Source organism: Bos indicus, chromosome 3 (genome assembly GCF_029378745.1).
Source record: "Bos indicus isolate NIAB-ARS_2022 breed Sahiwal x Tharparkar chromosome 3, NIAB-ARS_B.indTharparkar_mat_pri_1.0, whole genome shotgun sequence".
NCBI lineage: Eukaryota > Metazoa > Chordata > Mammalia > Artiodactyla > Bovidae > Bos > Bos indicus.
In genome coordinates, this window is record NC_091762.1 from 48,742,376 (window position 1) to 48,767,032 (window position 24,657).

Here is a 24,657-nt window from a genome sequence, read left to right on the forward strand (position 1 = left end):
CATGACTGAGTGACTTTCACTTCACTTCACTTCGTGCATTTACATGGAATTATACATGAGATTAAATAGAAAAGAAATATTTTAGCTGGTTATATAGGAATCTATATGTAGCTCTGGCTGTTAAAACATAAACGCATCTAGAAAGACAGACAAACATCAAGACAAACATTAAGAGCCATATGATCCTAAAGGTTTTCAGTGAACATTCAAGAAATTGGGATCATTTGCCTTTTTCAAAGTTTAAGAATCCAAAGATATACACACTAATACAAATACACAAGTAAAGGTATTATTTTTGTTGATATACAAGATAACATCACAAGATGATCCCTGAATGCATTTGGAGTTGACCTTTATAAATTAAGAATTGTATGTTTAGATTTATGGTCACCCTTGAGTCATTACTCCGTGTTGTCTGTTTGTCAGACTGCTGGAAATCCTAGCACTCACCAGTACAAAGTGGTATGCATACAGCGCTGTACAATGGTGAATTACAAAATACTTATCACCAATCACTTTCCAATACCAAATGAGAATCAACAAATCTGTAAGAAGGAAAAGTAAGATATTACATAGGAAGAAAGCTTCATCATTTTTCAAATGTATTTAACTCTTTCTCCTGACAGCTCACCACAGTCCACTCTGAGCCCACAGCACTTGCCTCATACATCAGGAGATCAACTACCCTTTTACCACAAAGCCTGTGCCTCCAGGGGCTATCTCCCTCACACTACTGCGACTCCTCTAGGATAAGCACCAAGTGGGGCGTCCATCACAGTGCCTGGCATATAGTTATATAATGTATTTGTTGAAAGTATAAATGAATAACTTGTTTCCAGGGTTAAACAAAACAAAAATATTATTGAATAAAAATAATTGTAAAATAAGCTTAAATTACTGATTTTTATCAGTATATAACTCAGAGATTAAGATGGTCCCAGAAGGTATAAAATGACCAACTCATTTATAACACAAATTCAGCAAAAAAATTTAAAAATTAACAAAGAATGTGATTAAATATTAATTCAGAATAGAAAAAAAAAAGGACAAATACCTATAGCTATTAAAAAGAGATCTTTAAAAAGAGCTCAAGGCATTGATTTTCTTTAAATTCTAAATCAGCACTGTGATTCAGAAAATTGTTTCCTTTAACAAAACAGAAATTTCTCAAAATTTGAACACAACTATTTTCTTTACCAAATGGTTAAACATGAAATTTAGACATGGAAACAAATGGCTATCATGGATGGAAACCAGGTTTTAAGGGTTTGGAGCTTATAGCATGGAGAGCTTCTTTTCTAAAAATAAAAATTACCAGCACAAAACTAGGTGTGACTATATACATAAGATAAAAGAAATTATCAAATTATAAATTTCCAGGAGAGAAAAAAAGTACCTTAAATGTGGAAACCAAGAAAATTGAAAAGTGTTAGTAATTTACTGCCCTTTATACGTCTCTAAATGCATTTTCCCTATATTTCAGCTGTATACTCTTTGATCACCAATTTATATTAAGATAATGACTTTATAATATTTTCTATAGAGAGAATAAAATAATTCACTTTCATCCAGCTTGGTATAAAAATTTTGTTTCAGTTCATAATCCTTATTTTTAAGTGTTTTGAATTATTACCTTATTTGAGTAAACCTCTTTCAAGTTCCTTTTGTGTAAGATTTCCTGGGTAACTACTCTCTGAATTGACAACAGTCATTAACCAGTGTATGAAGCATATTATAAATTTTGTGTTAACCTTGTTAGTGACAGAATTTTGTGCCAAATGGGCAAACATTTTCCCAGTGTGTCCACACGATTCACTCTTCTTTTAATTGGCCCATCAAATAATCCAATAGCTTATTCATTATTTCTACCCCAAATATATCTTTTCCTTTTAATAAATTACTGTGTTTGGGTTTAATCTAATTTTTTGGTTACAATTCACTTCTTGATGGCAAACATTTTCTAAGACCATCACTCATCTTTATCACTTTTGATTCATATCCTACTATTTTTATTTCAATTTTATTTCAGCTGTTTATTGAGTTCAAAAATTACAAAACAGTGTTTCCTACCTAAATGTCCAAGTCAGGGATCTGTTATTTCTCTCTAGTTTTATTGAGGCAGTCCAAAATGTCTTTTCAAAAAGCAGTTTAAATGGCATATTCTCAATCTAACTTCCCCTCTGTCTCATTTGTAAAAGACTACTCCAATCTCATCCAACATGAGATGGAATATGACACACGGAAATGTGAAGTAGAAAGACTCCATGATCTTAACTGATTACAACTAAAATAGTTTACTTTTGCAGATTTTACCAAAACAACACAAAACCATGACCATGGAAGCACATCTCAAGTGCCTGTGAGATGAGGACTCTCAGGCTTAGATTTCATTAGCTTCATGGTGATTGCACCTGAGCAACTTTAGTCCAAACAGGGACAATCACTAGTCTAAAAAAAAAAAAAAAAAATACTCCAGGTTTAACTGAAGCCTCACTCTACAGCTCTAATCTTTGAGAACTACAGAGCCACCATGAAAAATGTTTCATATCCTATCATCAGAACATTTTTTTCCCTCAGTATGGGTCCTAAAAGCTACTTCTCAAATAACCAAACCTAAAGCATTGACTCTGTATTCTTTGCATAATTCCATAAGCAGTTTAAAAAGAAATGGACAGATATGAACAACATATCACATACCAGAAACGAGATAGCCTGAAGCAATAGCAACATTCACTTTCCCAAGAGATGTATCACCCCTATAAATATTAAAAAAAAAAAAAGGTTTCTTTTTTTAGCACATGGTTATAGATGATAGCTACTAATTTTTCTATTGAGATTTAAATATAAATGCTTTCTATAGGTAGCAAATAGTAACCTATCATTTGCACAAGGTATTAATGTTAGCTATGATAATACTTCTAATTGCAATAATCATAATTTCTTATACTTATTAGCCAAAAGTTTTATGAAAATAAACAACATTTTATAAGTATGTTCTTGTATGATTTGTTTTTGAAAGGACTAAAATGCAGTTCCAGATGCTGGTTGTTGTTTTGATTCCAATTTGAATCAGAGGCTTAACAGGCTCAAGAAATAATCTAGCCTGCCCTGATATACAGGCAATATATTGCATACTATTAGCATTCTCACTTTTCTGAGGACTGGAGAGATTACCCTATTAGCACATATTAGAAAGGCTTCTCAGGTGGTGCTAGTGTAAAGAATCCACCTGCCAATGCAGGATTCGTGGGTTCAATCCCTGGATTGGGAAGATCCCTTGGAGGAGGAAATGGCAACCCACTCCAATATTCTTGCCCGAAAAAATTTCACAAACAGAGGAGCTTGGCAGGCTATAGTCCATGGAGTCACAAAGAGTCAGACATGACTGAGCAACTGGGCATGCATACATTAGAAAATGGTCAGAACAGGACAATTTAATCCTGTTATTTCAACCCTTTTGCCCTAACCTTGGTTCCAAGGAACAAATACAAATTATCAGTCCTTTATCTGACTTATAAGATGAATTACTGGTAAAATGAACATTAAGTAAAACTGATAACAGCTAAACTACAAATGGAAATATTTAGTAGAAGTTATGTCTTCTTTACAAATTTTCATTTGTAAATATGATCCAGGAAAATTAGACCTGGAATAAACTACAGTACCAATAAAATGCTAAAATATCAAAACGTATAATAGGTAAAAATTTGTTCAGGACAAATTGGTCAATGAATCAAATCTGTGTTATAAAATTTACTTCGCAAAAGAACTGGTTCTATTGACAATCGTGTTGGTAAAATATGGGAAAAAAGTAGTAATTGTTTAGATAGACTGCATTAAAACCTGGTCAAAGAATTAAATTCACTAAATTAATTCACTTTGAAAAAGATCTTCTCAATGAAAATTTACCAAAACTGGTGTAATTCTGATTAGCATAACTTCATATTTATGAATAAAAAACAACATCATTTCAGTCAAATAGAAACAATCAAAAGACCTGGTTAAATCACCCCACATCCCTCAGAGGCCATGACTATCACATCTTTGTCCAGTGCCCTCTCAAAACACAGTCTCTCAAACTAAGCTGAACTAAAGCTTCTCATATAGTGCCAGGAATTACAGTTTGTAAAATTTCTGCCACTGGAAAGATATTTAAATTCTCCAAAAAGAACACTTTACAAATAATCCTATTATGGCTGAACACAGTTACTATTCTTGCTTTAAATTATTTCATGCGGTATTAAACTCCTTTCACAAGGACATCTATAATTCTCATTTTTCTATCTTTGAAATTGAAGGATGGGTCAAACATAAATTTGAAGACAAAGTGCTGTTTATCCAAGTTGACTATTCTATCTCAATAACAACTCATTTTTGCTCAAAACAGTGGTTATAATAACTTGATTTCACTCATACAGTATACATGTTTACATAATTATCATATTCTGTTTTGGATGGCAATTGCAACACTAATGCAAAATGGCCCTCATTATTTGTATTCAAATCTAAAATAAATCATTCTAATGCACCTTGCTGAAACAAGTCTGAACACAAGCATTTAAATAAACCATACACCATCAATATGCTTTCTGTTTTACAGTAAAGAGATGTTCTTATTAATAATTAATATCAAAACATAAATCAAATTGACGATATTAGAAAGAAACAGCTTACCAAAGTGGATCAGCAATACCAGCCTCGTCAAACAAGCAAATGTACAAGCCAACAAGCCCAACCACCAAAGAATGACACGTAGATACCACCCTGAAATGAGATGAAATACACACAAAGATTTTAGATTCTGTGCAATGAATTTTAACTAATTCTGGCAAGACATTTAACACTCTGAAGAAGTTAAATCTGGAAGCATTTAAATATAGGATTGCAGTACATCAGAGAGTATAATACAAAATGGCTATTTAGAAATCCAAGGGCCATAACTTTACTTTAGAATCGATAACAAGAAGGATGCCTAGGTCTACAATTTCCTTCTAGACTATTGATGAACCACTTATTGGTTAAAGGGTCTAAAGGGGAAGAATAGCTAATGATACAGTTGACAGTCTTGTGCAAAGAGGTGGCAATTGGTAAGCACACCATCCTGCACCCTGCTTCATCCCCAGCACCATCACTGAGAGAGTAGTTTCCTGCTCCAATCAGTCCTGAAGGACTTTCAAATCTACTAGCCTTAATGAACTCTACAACCATGGGTCAGAATTGGAATGGATTATGAAGTGAAAATGTATTCCCTTGGAGATTCCCTTGGAGTTTTAATATACACATTATTGTACTTGATTCTTTTAAGCAATCTGTGAGATAGCTACAGCAGCTATTGATTATTAGTGTCTCTTTATCACTGTTATGAAAGTGGAGGGCTATGAATTCATTCAGAAGAATCTTTTTAAAAGAAATGCCCAAATGAAAACAAAATGTTCACAGGATCCAGATCAAATTTTCTTTATAGAAGGAATAGCATTTAGCTGAAAAACATCAATTTCTTTGAACGTATCTTGTTAAACATTTAATGACTTAACCAAGCTCTAAGATACCCTACTTACAGAACTGTATACAGGACACTATATACTTACTTACAAAACAAAAACATTTATGAGTAGTGAAGTTTCTCTTCTCTTCATTAGAATAAAAGATGAGAGGAATAGTAAAGTTTTTAGAAATTAATTGCAGTGGTAAAGAATCCACCTGTCAATGCAGAAGACAGAAGAGATGTGGTTGGATCCCTGGGTAGGGAAGATCCCCAGGAGTAGGAAACAGTGATCCACCCCAGTATTTTTGCCTGGAAAAGCCCATTGACAGAGGAGTCTGGTGGGCTACAGTCCATGGGGTCATAAGGAGCTGGATGACTGAGTGCAGCACAGGTGTCAGGAGTAGAAATTAATGGTGTGCAATGAATCTCTCTACAGTATGACCCCAAATCTTTCAAAGTGAAATATATCAACCAATATAAAAGTTGATATGAAAAAATTTCACTGCAATTTGAAAAATCAATATAGTTGATCTAATAAATGATGTGATCCTTAGCAAGAATATCAAATTAATCAAATCATATTTTAAATGCTTGAAGAGTCTCACTAAGTTAAAGGTATTGAGTCCTCTGTAATACCAAAATATCATTTTGAAATGTGATAATTAACCCAATTAACCTGGTTTACAAGTCTGGAATCTTCACATCAAGTATTTGTATTCCACTTGAACATAGCAAGATAAAAATGTAAGTTCCTTGATGTCAAGTAAGGCACTCCATCTAAATAATCATACAACCAGTTTTCTGTTGACATTCAAAAATTCTACTAAAGGAAAAAGCATAACTTCTTACTAACCCATGGTAGTGCCTGGTAACCATATCAAAAAGTTCCCTTTTGAAAAAAAATCTAAATTTTTGTTCCTGATACTCAGGCCTTAGATTCTCTTCTCTGTTGAGATGTTTCATGGTAAAAGGGAAGAATTGCAAGCCCTCAACTGATGGAAATGACATATAATTCATGAGAGAAAAGTTACATGGTACTTGGATCAAATAGCTCCCACTACAATGAACAGAAGAAACAAACACCCTATGCTTATATGCTATTCTGTATTAAAAGCCTATACCTTATGAAACTTCTATTAGTAAGAATTTCATATTTCATTCTTTAAAACCAGACTCCTGGCAAAGCAGAATGTAGATTCCTCAAGGTCTTAAAAAAAAAAAAAAAACCAAGATGCTACCCAAAATAAAATACTTAAATTTTTTCAAAGAAATTTAAAAAGAAATGTTTGTGGGTTTTTTCTTTAAGGAAATAATGACCATTTTAGAATAGCAATTTAAAGTTACTGATGTAATCACTCACAAGTAGTATGAGTATAACCAATAGAAATGATATAGCTCCATCAGACAGAAGAGTTATATTTTAAAGACAAAGATTTAAAAGTTAGGAATATTTCAGCATAACAGGACTTTCCATGTCATAGGAAAGCAAGTGGAAATAATGAATTCATTTAATTATAAAATATAAATAATATCAATAAGTATGCATCTTTGTAGAAAAAGCAACAATTACGTATAAGATTTTCTCGCTTATAATTAATTAAACTGTTATCTCTCAGGTGTGAATTTTATGGAGAGTTTTTCTGCCTACAGATTGTACCCTGCCAGGCTCCTCTGTCCATGGGATTATCCAGGGAAGAATACTAGAGTGTGTTACCATGCCCTCCTCCAGGGGACCTTCTCAACCCAGGGATTGAACCCATGTGCCTTATGTCTCCTGCACTGACAGGCAGGTTCTTTACCACTAGCGCCACCTGTGAAGTCTTTCAAGATATATATATATACATACACGTATATATACACACATATATATATATACATGTATATATATACACATACTCAGAAAGCAACCTACTGTTTTTCTTTCTTTGCATTCTCTACCTTACAGCTTGAGTCCCATGTAAATTAAGGTGGAGTGGGAAACAGGAGTGAAGAAAGAATACCATTTGAATAGCATAATGCATCTTAGATAATTCCAGATTTTTTTTTCAAATAGGAACTCAGTTTCCCAAACAGTGATTCCATGTCTCATAGAATGGCAGTGATAAGACTGAATAATGCTAAGTACTTTTCCATTTCATTATTTTATTTCTTTTTTATCTTTGCTTCAATCTATCTGAAACCTCCCTATTTCTTTGGCTTACAGCTCCCCAAGATTCAAATGCGTTTACTCACCCTAACCATGTTGAAGATAAAATGAAAATAGTTCAAAATTTAATCACAGAAAATGTATGTCCTCCTATATGTCGCTTTCCTTTTCTTTCCCACTATCTTTTGCCCCCTTCCCCCCATCTCTTATCCTTTTCTTTTCCATTCTATCTTCACATTAGAAATGGTTTTACAAAACAATGGTGTCTTTTGTGTCCTACATTTGAACAACATTTCAGTGCTATTCTTTAGACAAAAGAATCATACCTCTTGTTTTTCAAAAATATGTGGAGAAATAGTTCTAACTTTTGGGGAGAAGAGCCGTAACATGTATGAACAAGACCAATCAGTGTAAGATGCAGAGAAAAACAACTAGCCTTATTCCCAGTCTGAGTTATAAAAGTGCATGCCTGCAAAACAATTTGGCCCAAACAAAGATGGGGCATTTCAGGTCCTGTAAGGCCACTCTCAAATAAATAGACTTCGGCAGAAGTTTTTAATTGTAAAAGGAAATTTCAATGAAAAATAATTATAGCAATGTTGGAGATCTGCTGAATTCATTTCCTAGTTAGCATTAACTTCAACTAAATAGGAACAATAAGAAGTATCCCATAGCTGCTCTAATTCACTGAGGTTTGCAAATGCACAGAGGTCTTTGGGCATCTGAAATGCTCTAAAGCAAGTGAGCCAGTCATCAAAGTCGTTTCCCGCTTGAAACTCTACGAGAGATTAACAAGTTGCATATACACAAACAATTTGCAAACCAACTAACTAAAACTGGTAGATTTCTACATCCTTCGATGTCTTGTTTTCCTCTTACTTTTTTGTTAAAAAACATTTTTATAAGCAAGTTTTACTTTAAAATTACATAACAAAAGAATAGATTCTGGAGGGCTCTTAATTATAATGAAAAGTTCATTAAAAGAGAGACACAGATGTTCTAACTGTATACCAGGTTCTCTGGTATGTAGTGTTTAATGCCTTAGGTTGGGCTAAACCAGCCAATACTATATATAGGCTACTCACAGTCCCAACTACTATTACTTTCGTTACCGTTTCCAGAGAACATGTATTTGTTATCATAAATATTTCAGAGGAGAATGCAAAACAGTGCCTTCCAGCACAGTTAGCCACAGCCTACTTACCACTTCCCTAGTGAGTTAAACTTTCCCTAACATCTTTCAGAATAAGAATTTAAAACTGTTTCTTGTATAAGATCTATCCACTTTTCTTTCCTTTTACTTCTAATGTCAAACAAAAAATTTGACCTAAGATTCTGTTAAACACTAAGTGAAAAAGAATTTTTGGAAATATTTAAAATGTGTAATTTTGTTTCATAAGACTGTTTTTTTAATCAATTACATTTTCATATATGCTTTACCTTGAGTTCCATTCAATCTTCTTTTTGAAGTTGAGGTTATTAAAACCTGGAGAAATCTTTGCTGAAAACCAGTAACTTACAACGTGGAAAATAATCTGAAAGGTGAAAAAGCTGGCAAAACAAGTGCTGATGAGCAGTATGGTGTTGGTATCCATATTTCTTCAACCTGTTAAAAGAAATGATGGCTATAAATTCCTTTAAATTGCTTGTAACACACCCAAATTATTTTTTTAATTTTAAAAGAGTATGTGGTTGTATTTTTTTTGCAATTTACTTTAGCACAAACGTAAGAGTATAAGGAAATTGTATGAATTCAAACCTTCACCAGCTATCTGTCCTGGTATCTCATATTTGTACCTAAAAGAGGGAAAAATCTATTGTCTTAAAGATCTCGGTATTATAAATGTCAGGAGATAAATTTAACACCATTGTATTCAAAATTATCTAAGTCTAGAGTTTAACATTATGAGGGAGTTTCAAATACTGTAATTGAAGATATTATTTTAGTAATATTTTTAATTAAACCAAGAACAAATCACCTGATTTCTCTATGCCTCAGCTACCTCATCTATAAAATGAGAAAGTTGGTTAGATAATTTCTAAGAAAAAATTATACCAAAAATAAGAATAGAACATTATCTGCAATAGTAAAACAAAACACAATCATCTAATAAAAAATAACTGTACCATGGGACAAACATTTAAAGTCTTAAGAAGAATAATACCACCTTGGAAAATAATCATACCATTGTTTTTGCTTAAAATAGTATTTAACCTAAAAAAAAATATTTTCAACCACACATATCCTTGAACCAAAAATCCTCTATGGTTTTTTATCTCTAAAATAAAACATTTTTATAAAAACGCTCCAGGTTTTAGGGACAGAATTACTGAAAGAATAGTAATATGCATATATATACATTCAAAGTATATTTTCTATCTCACTGAGCTCAACTTTATTTGGCTCCTAAAAATCTTAGGAACATTCAGACCAAAAAAAGACAATAAATCATTTGCTCATATTCAGCAAATACAGCATTTCTATGACTCCATCTTTGATAGAGCTGACCCTCAAATGAAAAGGAAATGAATCAATACACATTTCCAGCTGCATAATGTAAAGAAATAAAGTCACCTACTGAAGCCAATTCACTAGAGAAAAATCAAGTCATTGACTACACTGGCAATAACCCTACTTCATTCCCTTCCAACCAGGATATCATAATAAGAATTGGTCTCCCACAGGGCCCCTTCTGACTGAATTCATGTGTCTGTAATGAATTCCTTCCTCATTCTTTTTTTCTGGCCTGTGTGCACAGTAAAAATAATGATATCACAATTCTTCTCTGTGAAATTCCATTAACTTCATTCCTCATTTAATTTTTTTAATTCAAGAAATGTTTATTGGGTATTAAACTTTTTAGTTTTAATTTATCTTGGTCTTTTAGCCTCAGTTTGCTAAGTCGCTTCAGTCGTGTCCGACTCTGTGTGAACCCATAGACGGCAGACCACCAGGCTCCGCCATCCCTGGAATTCTCCAGGCAAGAACACTGGAGTGGGTTGCCATTTCCTTCTCCAATGCATGAAAGTGAAAAGTGAGAATGAAGTCACTCAGTCGTGTCTGACTCTTTGCGACCCCATGGACTGCAGCCTACAAGGCTCCTCCGTCCATGGGATTTTCCAGGCAAGAATACTGGAGTGGGGTGCCATTGCCTTCTCTGATATTAATCAAATAATACATAAAAGTAAGTTGCATACATAAATTAATGTCATCATAATTTGCTAAGTGAGATATGAAAAGGAAAATGTTTTTCTAAGATTCAAGCAAGTAAGGATATGGATCCCATGTGGGCAGATCAGTTTAGTCATTGAGTTGTGTCTGACTCTTTGAAACCCCATGGACTGCAGCACACCAGGCTCCCTGTCCATCACCAACTCCCAGAGCTTGCTCAAATTCATGTCCATCCAGTCCATGATGCCATTCAACCATCTCATCTTCTGTCATACCCTTCTTCAATCTTTCCCAACATCAGGGTCTTTTCCAATGAGTCAGTTCTTCGCATCAGGTGGCTAAAGTATTGGAGTTTCTGCTTCAGCATCAGTCCTTCCAGTGAATATTCAGGACTAATTTCCTTTAGGATTGACTGGTTTGGTCTCCTTGCAGCCCAAGAGACTCTCAAGGGTCTTCTGCAACACCACAGTTCGAAAGCATCAATTCTTCAGCGCTCAGCTGTCTTTATAGTCCAACTCTCACATCCATACATGACTACCGGAAAAACCATAGCTTTGACTAGATGGACCTTTGTCAGCAAAGTAATGTCTCTGCCTTTTAATATGTTGTCTAGGTTGGTCATAGCTTTTCTTCTATGTGGTGGGCAGAAAAACAAAGACAATGAAACCAGGAACAAGAAGCTAGCGGAAACTCTAATCTTAAATGTGAAGATTTGTCCTTAAGGGTTTTGTGTGTTCCCTGGAGGTTCTGGAGGGTGGCTAGGCAAGAGCTGCTTACTTACTTCAGTTAAAATTTAATGTATACAATGAGCATTTATTTCATGAGTGTTTGCTAAAAGTTATAAAACATAGAAGGCGTCATGTAACATTATCCATTTTATGAATTGTTAATTTAAGTAACATTAAAAAAATCACTCAAACAATTCACCATTAAAAAAAATTCCTCATTCCTTAAAAAAAAGTTACTTTTTATTAAGTTTTTGCTATTTTTCTATACTGGATATCATATATTTTCAACAGACGTTTGGTTAACTAGGGTTTTTAGGGAACATGTTCAGACTCTCCCTTTGCAAAAATGTTCCACTTTTAAAACTAAAAAGCTCCACATAATCAAGTTATGGCTTCCATTAAAGGCTCAAAGACAGAAGCTAATTAAATTGTTCAACTCCCAGCTTTGCTTCTTATTAAGCAGTTGCTTGCTTCATCAGTCATGCCAAGTCAAGGACTAATTTAAGGAATTAAAAAAAATTCCCCAGGAAACCAACGTTTCCAGTAGGAAGCAACTGTCTCTGTTCATTCACTGAATCTGGCAAGAAAATGGTAAAAATGGATAAAACCAAATAATGCTCATCACTGACAAAGATTAAAGACCTTTTAGAGTTCAGTGGTTATTCAGTAGAGGAACACACAGTAAAAGCAGAAAAGTATTAGATGTGGTTCCTACACCTTTACATGTGGCAAATAGCTGGTAGAACAGAGCTATCCTATAACAGAGCAACAAGCTATCCTAGAACAGGAAATATTCCTGTGGCAATTTACAAGAGGCGTGTCTAGACATGAACTTTAATTAGCCCATCTTGCTTCACAGGAATTATGGACACCAAAGAAACTCTTCCAGAGGCTTCCTGGATACAGAGATCTTTGTACTTTTTCCCCTAAGATAGTTCCATAAATTTTAATTCAAGTTGGTTTCTTGGTAGAGAAAACCATGAAAAGGTTTGGAGAAGGCCTCTCAACCATCAACTTGTGAGAATTCCAGGAAGAGGACTCCCAGAGGCAGGACCACTAGAAACATCTTGGCCAGGCTGATTCAGTCTTCGGCCAACAGTTCACCCAACACCTGTTATGAGTCCACTCTGCGCCAGGCACTGTGATGCAACTCCAAATACAAAATGGGAGACATGCTCATGGGCCAGCAGGTAAGCAACAGACTGATCATCCCCACACAAAGAGGTAAATGCATGGTGCTCAGGGGGCACTCTTTGCTTTCCAGGGAATAAATACCCAGCAGATGTGATATGTAAACAGTGAGGAGATATCCAGTGGTACTCAGGGTAAACCAAGAGAATATCTTCTCTTCTACTAAAATCCCAACAAGACGCTTTAAGGCTGAAGCCCAAAAAGATTCAGTTACACCAGCTGACTCTAGAACGAACTACCTGGAAATGCAACAGCTGCTCTCAATTCCCCATGTTCGTTATCCCACTGTAACACAAAGAATTCCTTAGGGAGTATGCTGGAATCACCAATGTCACCTCCAATCTGTAATACACATACATACCACACTCCTTCATTCTCTGATACAACTTCCAGATAAAACCACTGCTGTACTGATTAGCAGTAAAAATCCTTAAAACCAGGGGGAAAGGCCTTGTGTGGTTGTCTTTAAGGGCAACAAGGAAGGAGGAAGCTGGGAAGAACATTCTACACATGCTTAGCAGTCCTTTTCCCATTTCTAGTAAGTTCCCTTTCCTATTTCCCACACTGATTCCAAACATTGATTGCTCTCAAACCTCCTGTTCTCCCTGTCTTGCAATAGATGAGGTTTCTTCCCAATTCACCAAAAAATGTAGGCTCTCAAGTGTGAACTTCTGATGATGGCAATGTTTACCACCTCCCCTCACCCCAACCCAGAAGCTCTTCTCTGCACACTATGGATTCTGCAGGGGTGTATGTCCCACACTTTCAACATGGCTTACACTGTGTACAACCAAACCCCACTATCTCCCAAGGAACCAGTCCTGGATGGTCAGCTACCCTCTCAATGGCTCCATAGGAGCATCCTGGAGACCTCCAGCATCTACATGGCCCAAAGCAGAACTTAAACCCATTCCAGTCCTTCCCCCAGGGTTCCAGATCTCAGAGAAGGACATTATCAACCATGACACCTCTCCACCTTCAATCTAGAGCAGCTCTCTCATCCCGGACTCCTTATCTCTTACTCCCACAGTTAACTGCCAAGTCCTGGGAGACTGAAGAATACCAAATGAATAGCAACGTGATTCCAGGGAAGTTCTGACAATTTTTCTTGAGAGCCTTATGAACAACACAAAAATTGTGGCTGGTTAACAAGTAATTCCAGAGTTAGTTGCAAAACTAGAACCAGCATGAAGTTCAGTGATCTGAAGGAGACTTGAGAAATATCTCCTGCTATCACATAAGGTTCTCTCTTTTTGATCTCTTTCAGAAATATTTTATAAATATTTATATGTTTACTCACTCTGCTTATAACACAGAGCTGGGAAAGATAGCTAATATAATTAGTTAACAGATTCTGGTTTCAAAATTATCTTCAGAAGCTGAAATAATAATCCCAATCAGAAAAACAGGAATACATTTTTAAAAGGTAATACCCAAGTATAGGACTTAGAATAATAGTGACATAATACACACAAATACACATGGAGGAAATCTTACCATTTTAACTTGCACAAACCAGTGAGAAATAATAATGTAATGAAGACACTAATAACAAAAACAAACTTTAGAACCATTTATAATCAGAGAGTTAGATCAAGAAATATCAGCCCTATTTTACTCTGAATTAACAACATATCAAAGTACCTTTAGAACAGTGTAACTAAGATGTGATTTTTAGAAAACATATCATATCATAAAGAGTTGAAGGGCTGAGAGATGTCAGCTTAGAAACAAGATTATTTAGAGAGGACTGAAGGGCATTCTGCGAACATCTAAAGAAGTGTCACATAGAAAAGTAAAAGAGAGAATTTACTCTGCGCTACTCCAGATGACCCATATGTGCAAAAATTACAGAAAGGGACGAGCTCACCTTAACTGAAGGAAGCATCTTCTAACAATTTAGAAGTACCCAAGCATCCATCAGGTGCCATAGTGGTAAGTGCAATGCAGGAGACGCAAGAGACGTGGGTTTAATCCCTGGGTTGGGAAGGTCCCCTGGAGAAGGAAATGGCAACCCACTCCAGTATTTTTCCTGGAAAATTTCATGGACAGAGTAGCCTGGCGGGCTGTAGTCCATGGGGTCACAAGGAGTCAGACATGACTGAACACACACACAAATATCATCATGGAAATGGTAAAATGACCACAAGGTTGGTTCACAAGCCTAAATTTTAAAGAACTTAAAAGTAAGATTCTGGAATTCTAGGACTGAATTGGCATCTAAAAGGTTAATTTTGTATTAGCTTCTCAACAGTCTATCACTTATGTTTTACAAAATCAAAATTACGTGCATAAAAAAACAGCAGTCATGTACTACCCGGTGGGAAGCACACAGGTCCTGTCACAGACTTGAGTCTGAGCCTCACTTCCACCACTTGTTGGCTGTGCGACCTGGGACGAGTCACTTGCCTTGCCTTACCTGCATTTCAGCGTCTTCATCTGGAAAGTGGAGATAAGGACAGGATTAATCTGACATGGGGAATAAACCACGGAACGCTCGGTGCTTAGAACAGTACTTGGCATGTGGTGCACACTAGAGTACTATTTATGCTTCCACTATTGTCCATCTCCTGGGTCTGTCATCACTCCAGCCAAGGAAAATAAGACCAGTTTCTGACCACTGGGCTCTTTTCTCTAACTCATCCCCTTTACATTAGTCAACACTCAAAACGCAGGTGGCCCCACTGTAGAAATCTAGCCTCCACTGGACTATCCACTGTCATGCTCCAATGTTCCTTCTGGTCACCTGACCCAGCCCATCGCCCCTCCACCTCCCACATGCTTCCACTAGCCCCCTGATAGTGAAGGCCTACACCCAGAAAACAGTGCTCTCTCCATGGCCTCTCCTCTGCCTGCTCTGAAGACACCGTCTTCTTCTGCATCCTTTCAGCTGGCCCAGGCCCTCATCCATCAGGGTCAGGAGTGACCCCACATCCTCTTTACTCCTCATGGTTCACTTCAAGCCTCTCTCCTCCCTTCTCTCACCTCCCACAGACAACCAGGATGTTAGGTCCTTCCATTCACACCCTCTCCCACTCCGTAGTGATATCATATTCCAACCTCCTGAACATTTCCCCCCATTCAAAAACTTTGGTCCTGGTTCACTTACATCCTCAAGCCCTGCCATCATCCGGTGTGTATGCATGCTTAGTCATTCAGTCTGACTCTTTGCAACCCTACAGATTGCAGCCTGCCAGGCTCCTCTGTCCATGGGATTTTCCAGGCAAGAACACTGGAGTGGGTTGCCATTTCCTGCTCCAGGGGATCTTCCCGACCCAGGGATGGAACCCATGTTTCTTGAGTCTCCTGCATTGGCAGGTGGGTTCTTTACCACTCAGCCACCTGGGAAACCCCACCGTCATCCTGAGTGACTTCCTATGTAGAAGACCCAGTTTCCTTAACAACTCAATCCCTTAATCTTTTCTTTCAACCTCTTCTTTTGTGTTGGAGTACAGCTGATTGACGATGTTGTGATAGTTTCAGGTGTACAACAGCGACTCAGCCATACGTACACATGTATCCATTCTCCCCCAAACTCCCCTGCAATCCAGGCTGCCACATAACATTGAGCAGAGTTCCCTGTGATATACAGTATGTCTCTTAATCTTCGTTTGGAATGGGACTTCACTCATTTGTTTGTCATCTCTTATCCATCACTTTTCTGCCTCCAAAATATTTCAAGAATTCTTTGTTGAACTTTCCTTCAAGTGTGCTTAGTATGACAACATTCTCAAGGTCATTGACCTCTCAGCTGTTCCTCAATCCACTAGCCCTTTCCTGTTTATGCCCCTCTTTAATCGGCTTAGATCCTAGAGCCCATCATTTCAATAAGTCTTTCTAACATCCCACATTCCCTTTCTATTGCCAAGAGCCGGCAAAACTCCAATGGTGGATATGTCCAACAATTTACACAGTGACAAGCCCCAAACAATCAGAGCACTGTTGGAAAAAGTCACATAACAGAGAAGACTGAGGCTGGTGAGTGTGAAACTACAGAGAGATCAAACAGCTCTCCATCCTGCTCTGCCCTTCCAATGCATTGCCCTTGCCAACCAATCCTTTTATGCACCACAATTAATTTTCCAAACTGCCCCTCCTCTTTTCAAACCTCCAGCCATACAGCCTCATTTTCAACAAATACCCATCCTACTTCACAGAAGAATAGAAGACAACATATAAAAAGTATGTTGTCACGCTGGGTTGGCGAAAAATTTCATTCAGGTTTTCCCACAGCATCTTATGGAAAAACCTGAACGAACTTTTCGGCCAAACATCAACCATTCAAACTCCCCATCTCTCCTCCCTTCTCAAGGCCACCTCTCTCACCTGTGCAAGTGGGGCCATCCTCTCTGGTCTTCTTGGGAAACTTTTTTTCCCATTATCCTCTATTCTCTCTTCAACTATTGGTTTCTTAAAAAAGATTTTATTTTATTTAGCTAGTTACTTATTTTTGGCTGCACTGGGTCGTCATTGCTGCCTAGGGGCTTTCTCTAGCTGTGGTGTGTGGGCTTCTCATTGCAGTGGCTTCTTGTAGAACATAGGGTCTAGGTGCATGGGGTTCAATAGTTGCAGCACATGGGTTTAGCTGCTCCACAGCACGTGGGATCTTCCTGGACCAGGGATTGCACTCGTGTCCCCTGCATTGGCAGGCAGAGGCTTAACACCTAGACCCCCAGGGAAAAAAGCCCCCGCTATTGGTTTTTAAACAGGCTCAAGTTCCCAGAAAAAAACAAAAATCAGTACACCCACCACCTCTTCTTCATTCTCCTCTTTTCCAGTGTAATCTCTTAACCTTTCTCCTTTCCTCTTCCTAAGGACAAAGTTCTAGAAAGGTTTGTAAATATCGCCATTCCTCAACTCTCTACTCTTCGTTCTCATTCCCACCCTCGTTACTCCCCTGAAACAGTTCTGCTAACATCAGCAACGGCTTCTGCGTGTGGCCTCTGTGTCCCCTGACACCTCTGCAGCATTAGACACTATGGGCCACTTTCTCCTTGAAACACTTTCTCCTTCCCTGTTTTTAGACACCACACTTCTTCTGCCCAGAAACTAAGTAATAGAATCCCCTAAGTTTCAGTCCCTGCCTCTCTTCTACTTGATTTCACCTATACCTGCGGCTTTGGTTACCACTTATATGCAGAAAAACCTCAAGTTCAAACTCCACCCTAGGTCGCCCTCTGAGCTCCTGACATAACTGCCTGGCTGTTAATACCACAGAGCTTTTCAAACCCCACTCAGGGCCTGATCTCCAAACTTGCTCCTCCTCTAGGTTCTTCATTTCTTCTGTGAATGGTACCACCATACATTCCCATTTGACAGCCAGAAACCTAGGAATCATCCCTGATAACTTGATTTCCACACCATCCTACTAAGCCACCATATCCTTTCCCTTCCTAAATAACTTTCACAAACACCCATTTTTCTCAACCTGTTATCACCACTTTTCTGGACTGTCTCCAAATTGGTCTCCTTAGGGTGGAAGACAGATTGGAGGACCCCAGGGGAATTAGTTTTAAAAGCTGTCTCTGGTCATACACTTCCTCACATACCCCCAACCTAAAACATTCACTGGGCACCCAGTCCTCTGATGAGGGCTCTGCTCTCCCCAGCTTCAAGAGGCACTTACCCTCACTTGCTTCCCTCCTCAGCCGACGTGGCCTTCTTTCTGTCCCTTAAAGATGCCATGTTCCCTCCAGCCTCAAGGCCTCTGCATAGCCTACCTCCCCACTCCCGCCCTGCCCCTCCACTGCCACAATAAGGCTCAGGTCAATCCTCACTTCCTCAGGGAAGCCTTGTTGGAGCAAACCCCCCCTTGTCTGCTTGCATGGCATCACATCCCTCTCTTTTACAGATGCAATTTAAATGAACATCTCTCCCAGTGGAATATGAGCCCCACGAGGGTGGGAAACATAAACATTTCCCCCCACCATGGTGTCCTCTTATCTAACACAGTGCCTTGCCACACAGGATGCGCTCAACAAATGTCTATGAAATATAATGATAACAACAGACATTCATATTCTTACATGTGCTTTGCATTGTAAAATGCAAAGTTACAGGTCCCTCATTTTGCCAGTACAATCAGAACACTGGAAATAAGAATTTTCTAAATTGACAACCTTAGTGTTATAGCGCAGAAGGCAATGGCAACCCACTCCAGTCCTCTTGCCTGGAAAATCCAATGGGCGGAGGAGCCTGGTAGGCTGCAGTCCATGGGGTCGCTAAGAGTCGGACACGACTGAGCAACTTCTCTTTCACTTTTCACTTTCATGCATTGGAGAAGGAAATGGTAACCCATTCCAGTGTTCTTACCTGGGGAATCCCAGGGATGGGGGAGCCTGGTGGGCTGCTGTCTCTGGGGTCGCACAGAGTCGGACATGACTGAAGCGACTTAGCAGCAGCAGTGTTATAGCATGAACACATACTGACTGCAAAAGGATCCTCACCTCCAAACATCCAAAATAAGAGTACCAACACTACAAAACAAACTAATATTGAGCATGTGCCTTAGTCTATTTGTGCTGCTATCACAAAACACTACAGACTGAGAGACTTTAAAATACCATATGTTTATTGCCCACAGTTCTGGGGGGTGAGAAGTGTGATATCAGGGTACCAGCATGATTGGAGAAGGGCCCTCTTCTAGGTCACAGAGTTCATGTGATGGAAGGGGCGAGGAAGCTCTGTGGTATCTCTTTTAAAAGCGTACTAATCCCATTCATGAGGGATCAACCCTCATGACCTAATTACCCCTAAAGACTCCACCTACTATTACCACCACTTTGATGGTTAGGATTTCAACACAAGAATTTTGGTGGGGGAGTCACAAACATTCAGACCACAACAGTATGATATTTGGTGTCTATTCCAACCAAGGTGTGACATGTGTTCTCAAGTTTTCAAGAGTATATTTAACTGTAATCTGCACTGTGTTTTCATATTCTTTCCAATTACAGAAGTACTTATTTATCAATTTATCTATCAGTAGCCCTAACATCGGAGAAGGCAATACTTCTTTCAAGGCAGTACTCTTGCCTTGAAAATCCCATGGATGGAGGAGCCTGATAGGCTGCAGTCCATGGGGTCGCTACGAGTTGGACGCGACTGAGTGACTTCACTTTCACTTTTCACTTTCACACAATGGAGAAGGCAATGGCAACCCACTCCAGTGTTCTTGCCTGGAGAATCCCAGGGACGGCAGAGCCTGGTGGGCTGCCGTCTATGGGGTCGCACAGAGTCGGACACGACTGAAGCAACTTAGCAGCAGCAGCAGCAGCCCTAACATGTAAAAGTGTTTTAAAAGTCTCTATTAACAAACTGTAAGTCATCTGTAAATAAACACATGACGATAAAAAATGAGATATTCACCAGACCAAACAAATAAAAATCCTACCAAAGAAACACCTGCTCCCCACCCATTCTGGTTTGATTTGCATTTTCATATGGCTGGAACATTGCAATCATCTTTCTCAGTGCTCACGAAATGTCAATAATTAACCAGAGATATTAAAGCCACTTGGTAAAGAATAACTTATCTACTACCCACTACCCACTTTTGACTTTTCATTCATGTAAAAATTTGAGCATCTAATCAAATGTGTACATAGCTTTTGGCTAACTGCAGTCACTGCTTTTGTTATTGTTTTGTTATTATTGCTAACTCTGCATTAAGAACTATATGAAAAAAAAGGTAGGAGAATCTACCTCTTTTTTTTTTTCTTCTGAGCATCAAGTTTAAGAACCATTAGCACTGGAAAAGTCTAAAACCCCAGCTGCATAAATGTCAACCTAATTTCTATAAATCCTCCAATATTCATGGTATCCCTTTTTAAACTGAAGCAAGTGAAAAGAAATGAAGACTAAACCAGAAAAGGCTAAAGAACCCTATAAGTTACACTCCTTTTCGAGGATATGATGTTACTTAAGATTTAAGAAGGAATTGCTCATTACTATAGAAAAGATTGCTCCATAGTTCTTCCCTGTCAGTTAAGACCCTAAACTTTGAATAAGGGTATCCTTTACATTTTTTCCTATACTTACAACTCGTTCTCTTCCTAGAACATATAATAGAATTCAAGTTAAAGAGAAACTGTTTTATTCTGCTGTTACAGAGCTTGGCTATGGTTAATCCCCTGAAACAGGTTTTTGTTTTTTGAATATAGATTGTTTAATGAAAACAAAGGATGAAATATGTAAGGCTACATGTCCATACATTTCTAACTGACCTTTATTACCCCCAAGATTATATGTAATAATTACAATCACAGAGTGTTAGGGCCAGAAGAAGGCTAAATTGTTCCCCAAAACTGGCTATAAGAGCCACCCACTGCCAGGCAAAACATTCAGGGTAATCTATGTCATGACAACTTTTCTGTTGTTCTTATTCAAACATTTTTATTTCATTTTACATTGACTCCTGGCTTGGGATTTGTTTTTATAATGCCTAACAAGAAGTGAGGCTGTAATACAAAAAAGGCCTTCTTTTCCAGCTCCCAACCCACTGAAGAATACTTTCCTTGGGCAATTCAAGAGTATATTTTCCAGGGTCTTAAGGCTCAGTGCATAGATGGCACAATTATTTGATAAATGTTGCTTCCTAGCATCTTACTCCACTCAAAAACTTTCATAAAGAAGTCTGCCTTTTAAACTTATAAGTTCCAACCACAGCCACTAGGTTTTGGATAAACCAGAATGCCTTAAGCCAGAAGACATAAACAATTAGAAGATCACACTAATATAGTATCTGACGCAAGCAAAAAGTAAGGGGTTGGAATTTGAGGACCCATCTTTAAGGAACTCAACATTTCAAACACAATGCACTCCCTGAGCCTTAGATGGGGTCTGTGTGAATGAGAGGCTCTGTAGGTGAAGCAGGGACCAGGTGGGCCCACATAACCTGGGGGACTCTGGGAGAAGAGGCGGTTCTGCATCCCATCTCTCCCGGCTTCTGATGTGCTCATTTTCAGATTTCCACTCTTTCTTTCCTGGAGGGATCACAGCAGGAGCCTCTTGGCTTGGGACAACTACTGGCTTCCTGCCAACACTAGGAAATCCAGGAAAAGCTGGACAGAGCAAGTTTTCCAACTGTGTTTTGTTCTTTTAAAAAAAAAGAAGAAAGAAAGAAAGAAATCACTGGGACACCTGCCAAGCAACCTAGAACTTCAGAATCTAAGGAGACAGGGAGGGCCTTCTCACCTCCAAATTATCCACCTGATTACCCCCGAGGAAGGGCTCAAGATGCAAGAAAGGGACTGTGGCAGGGCTTTGCCTGCCTACCTGTTTGTCTTCTATTTTTCTCTTGCCTGCTCTCCACAGGAAAAAAGGAGATTGTATTAAATGGGTTTGAGATGTTGAAGAACAACTGGGCAAATTTCTCCCACCTGTTGAGTTCTCGAGCCAAATTAAAGAGATGGGAATACCGGATCACCCCACCTGCCTCCTAATAAATCTGTATACAGGTTAAGAAGCAACAGCGAGAACTGGACATGCAACAACACACTGGTTCCAAATTGGGAAAGAAGTACATCAAGGCTATATATTGTCACCCTGCTTATTTAACTTCTGTGCAGATTACATCATGCAAAATGCTGGGTTGGATGAAGTACAAGACTGCTGGAAGAAATATCAATAACCTCAGATATGCAGATGATGCCACCCTTCTGGCAGACAGTGAAGAGGAACTGAAGAGCCTCTTGATGAAAGTGAAAGAGGAGACTGAAAAAGTTGGCTTAAAACTCAACATTCAGAAAACTAAGATCATGGCATCCAGTCCCATCACTTGAAGGCAAATAGATAGGGAGACAACGGAAACAGTGAGACTTTATTTTCTTGGGCTCCAAAATCACTGCAGATGTTGACTGAAGCCACAAAATTAAAAGATGCTTGCTCCTTGGAAGGAAAGCTATGAGGAACCTAGACAGCATATTAAAAAGCAGAGACATTACTTTGCCAACAAAGGTCCATCTAGTCAAAGGTATGGTTTTTCCAGTAGTCGTGTATGGATGTGAGATTTGGACCACAGTGAAGGCTGAGCACCAAAGAATTGATGCTTTTGAACTGTGGTGTTGGAGAAGACTCTTGATAGTCCCCTGGACAGCAAGGAGATCCAACCAGTCAATCCTAAAGGAAATCAGTCCTGAATATTCATTGGAAGAACTGATGCTGAAGCTGAAACTCCAATACTTTGGCCACCTGATGCAAAGAGCTGACTCATTTGAAAAGATCCTGATGCTGGGAAAGATTGAAGGCAGGAATAGAAGGGGATGACAGAAGATGAGATGGTTGGATGGCATAACTGACTCGATGGATATGAGTTTGGGCAAGCTCCTGGATTTGGTGATGGACAAGGAAGCCCGGCATGCTGCAGTCCATGGGGTCACAAAGAGTCAGACACGACTGAGTGACTGAACTGAACTGAGAGAGAGCTAGAATCAAATCCTAATCCTGATATTCATCAAGTGGTCTTGGGCAAGAAGACTATGACCTGCAAGATCTATAAAATGGAGATAAGAGTGCCAAAGGTGCAAGACAGTTATGTGGCATAAATGAAATGAGTTAAACATGCCTCCCACAGTGCTTGGCACATGCAGCCACTTGCAGCAAGTCATTTAGTGATCATAAATTCCTTTGTAATGTGGCATTACCATCCCATCATTCACAGATATATTGTCCTTGTCTCTGTCCCCTGTGAATGTGAGTTGGCCTTGGCACCTGATGACAGATACAGTAGAGGAGAGGGTTCCAGAGTCTAGGGAAGCCGCCAAAGACCTTGTAGCATCTGCCTTTCACTGTCCTGGAGAGTTGCCCAGAGACTGCCGTGTAAAGAAACCTGTCTGGCCTACTGGAGGATTAGAGGTCATGTGGAGAACTGAGGCTGCCCAGCTGACAGCCAATATGCAATACCAACTACCAGCCATGCTGGTAGGTCCACTCTGGACCTTCCAGCCCAACTGACCCTTCAGCTGAATGCAGACACACTAATGAACCTATAACCAACAGAGTAACTGCTCAACCACCAACCAGAATCAGAAGAAAGAAACTGTCTTAGGTTTGGGAGTGGCTAGCTATTTAGCAATAGATCAAAACACCTCTCAATAAAGGATATCATTTATTACTACCACTCTTTCCTAACTGGAAATGTTTACAACTATCTCTCTGACAGCACCAAGTCACACAGGGACAGGATATTCTGTATCTTAAGCAACGTGATCATTTCCCCCTTCCCTTAACCTAGGGACCCTGAGGTTTGTCTACACCTATGACCTGATTAGGGAATTTGGTGGCTTCAATGAGAAGACAGCCAAGGAATTATTAAATTCTCTAAGTGGACCTTTGTCCTGTTACCTAAAAGCCACTTAATCCCTACCCACAGTACTTTGAGAGTGGTTTCTCTTCTTACTTCCTGCCATAACACTGCTGTTGCCTCAAATTGCTCCCAATTGCACTTTTTTCCAATAAACATGGTACTTATCTGACTCAGTATCTGATCTGACACTCTCAGGTAGTCAAAAAATCTAAATGCATTGATGTGTTTCTTTGAACCATTTCACAGATCAGAGAGTTGATGATGTGCAAAACAAATCTGATGTGGCTTCAGGTGAATTCAAGTTTAACATTTATTACAAACCTCATGTTTAAATACAGAAGTAAGTCCTATAAAATACCTAAGCTTGGCCCATAGACTTGGTAACAAAGAACTGTTCTGGGTCACTGTTCATGAGACCAGGCTTAAGTGAATGAGGTTATGGAAGCTCAGATCCAGGTGGTTCAGGAAAGTTGAACTTTCCCCAGCTTTACAAAATAGGATCAAGCGACCCCAGCTTGTAGTTCTCTACTGCCACAAACATTCATTCTGCAACCTATTAACAATGCTAAGCTTGGTGATGCTCTCAAGGATTCTTGGAACTGTAGCTCTGCCCTTTCTAATTTGTGGAGC

At 38.6% G+C, this 24,657-nt stretch overlaps 1 protein-coding gene across 6 annotated transcripts in view; it reads right to left on the bottom strand.

Annotated features, from left to right (window-relative positions):
- TLCD4 (TLC domain containing 4) overlaps positions 1–24,657 on the bottom strand; it is a 118,002-nt gene that overhangs the window by 37,810 nt on the left and 55,535 nt on the right. For 4 of the 6 annotated variants that reach the window (XM_070786065.1, XM_070786062.1, XM_070786060.1 and 1 more), the window contains exons 2-5: positions 9,072–9,237; positions 4,675–4,764; positions 2,698–2,756; positions 451–545 (exon numbers count right to left, since the gene is read on the bottom strand). In XM_070786065.1, coding sequence (XP_070642166.1) covers positions 451–545; positions 2,698–2,756; positions 4,675–4,764; positions 9,072–9,226 — 399 coding nt within the window. In that variant the 5' untranslated portion in view covers positions 9,227–9,237. Of the gene's footprint in view, positions 1–450; positions 546–2,697; positions 2,757–4,674; positions 4,765–9,071; positions 9,238–14,592; positions 14,993–15,039; positions 15,126–24,657 lie in introns of those variants that run through there. The other 2 variants (XM_070786063.1, XM_070786064.1) reach the window with 2 other exon arrangements.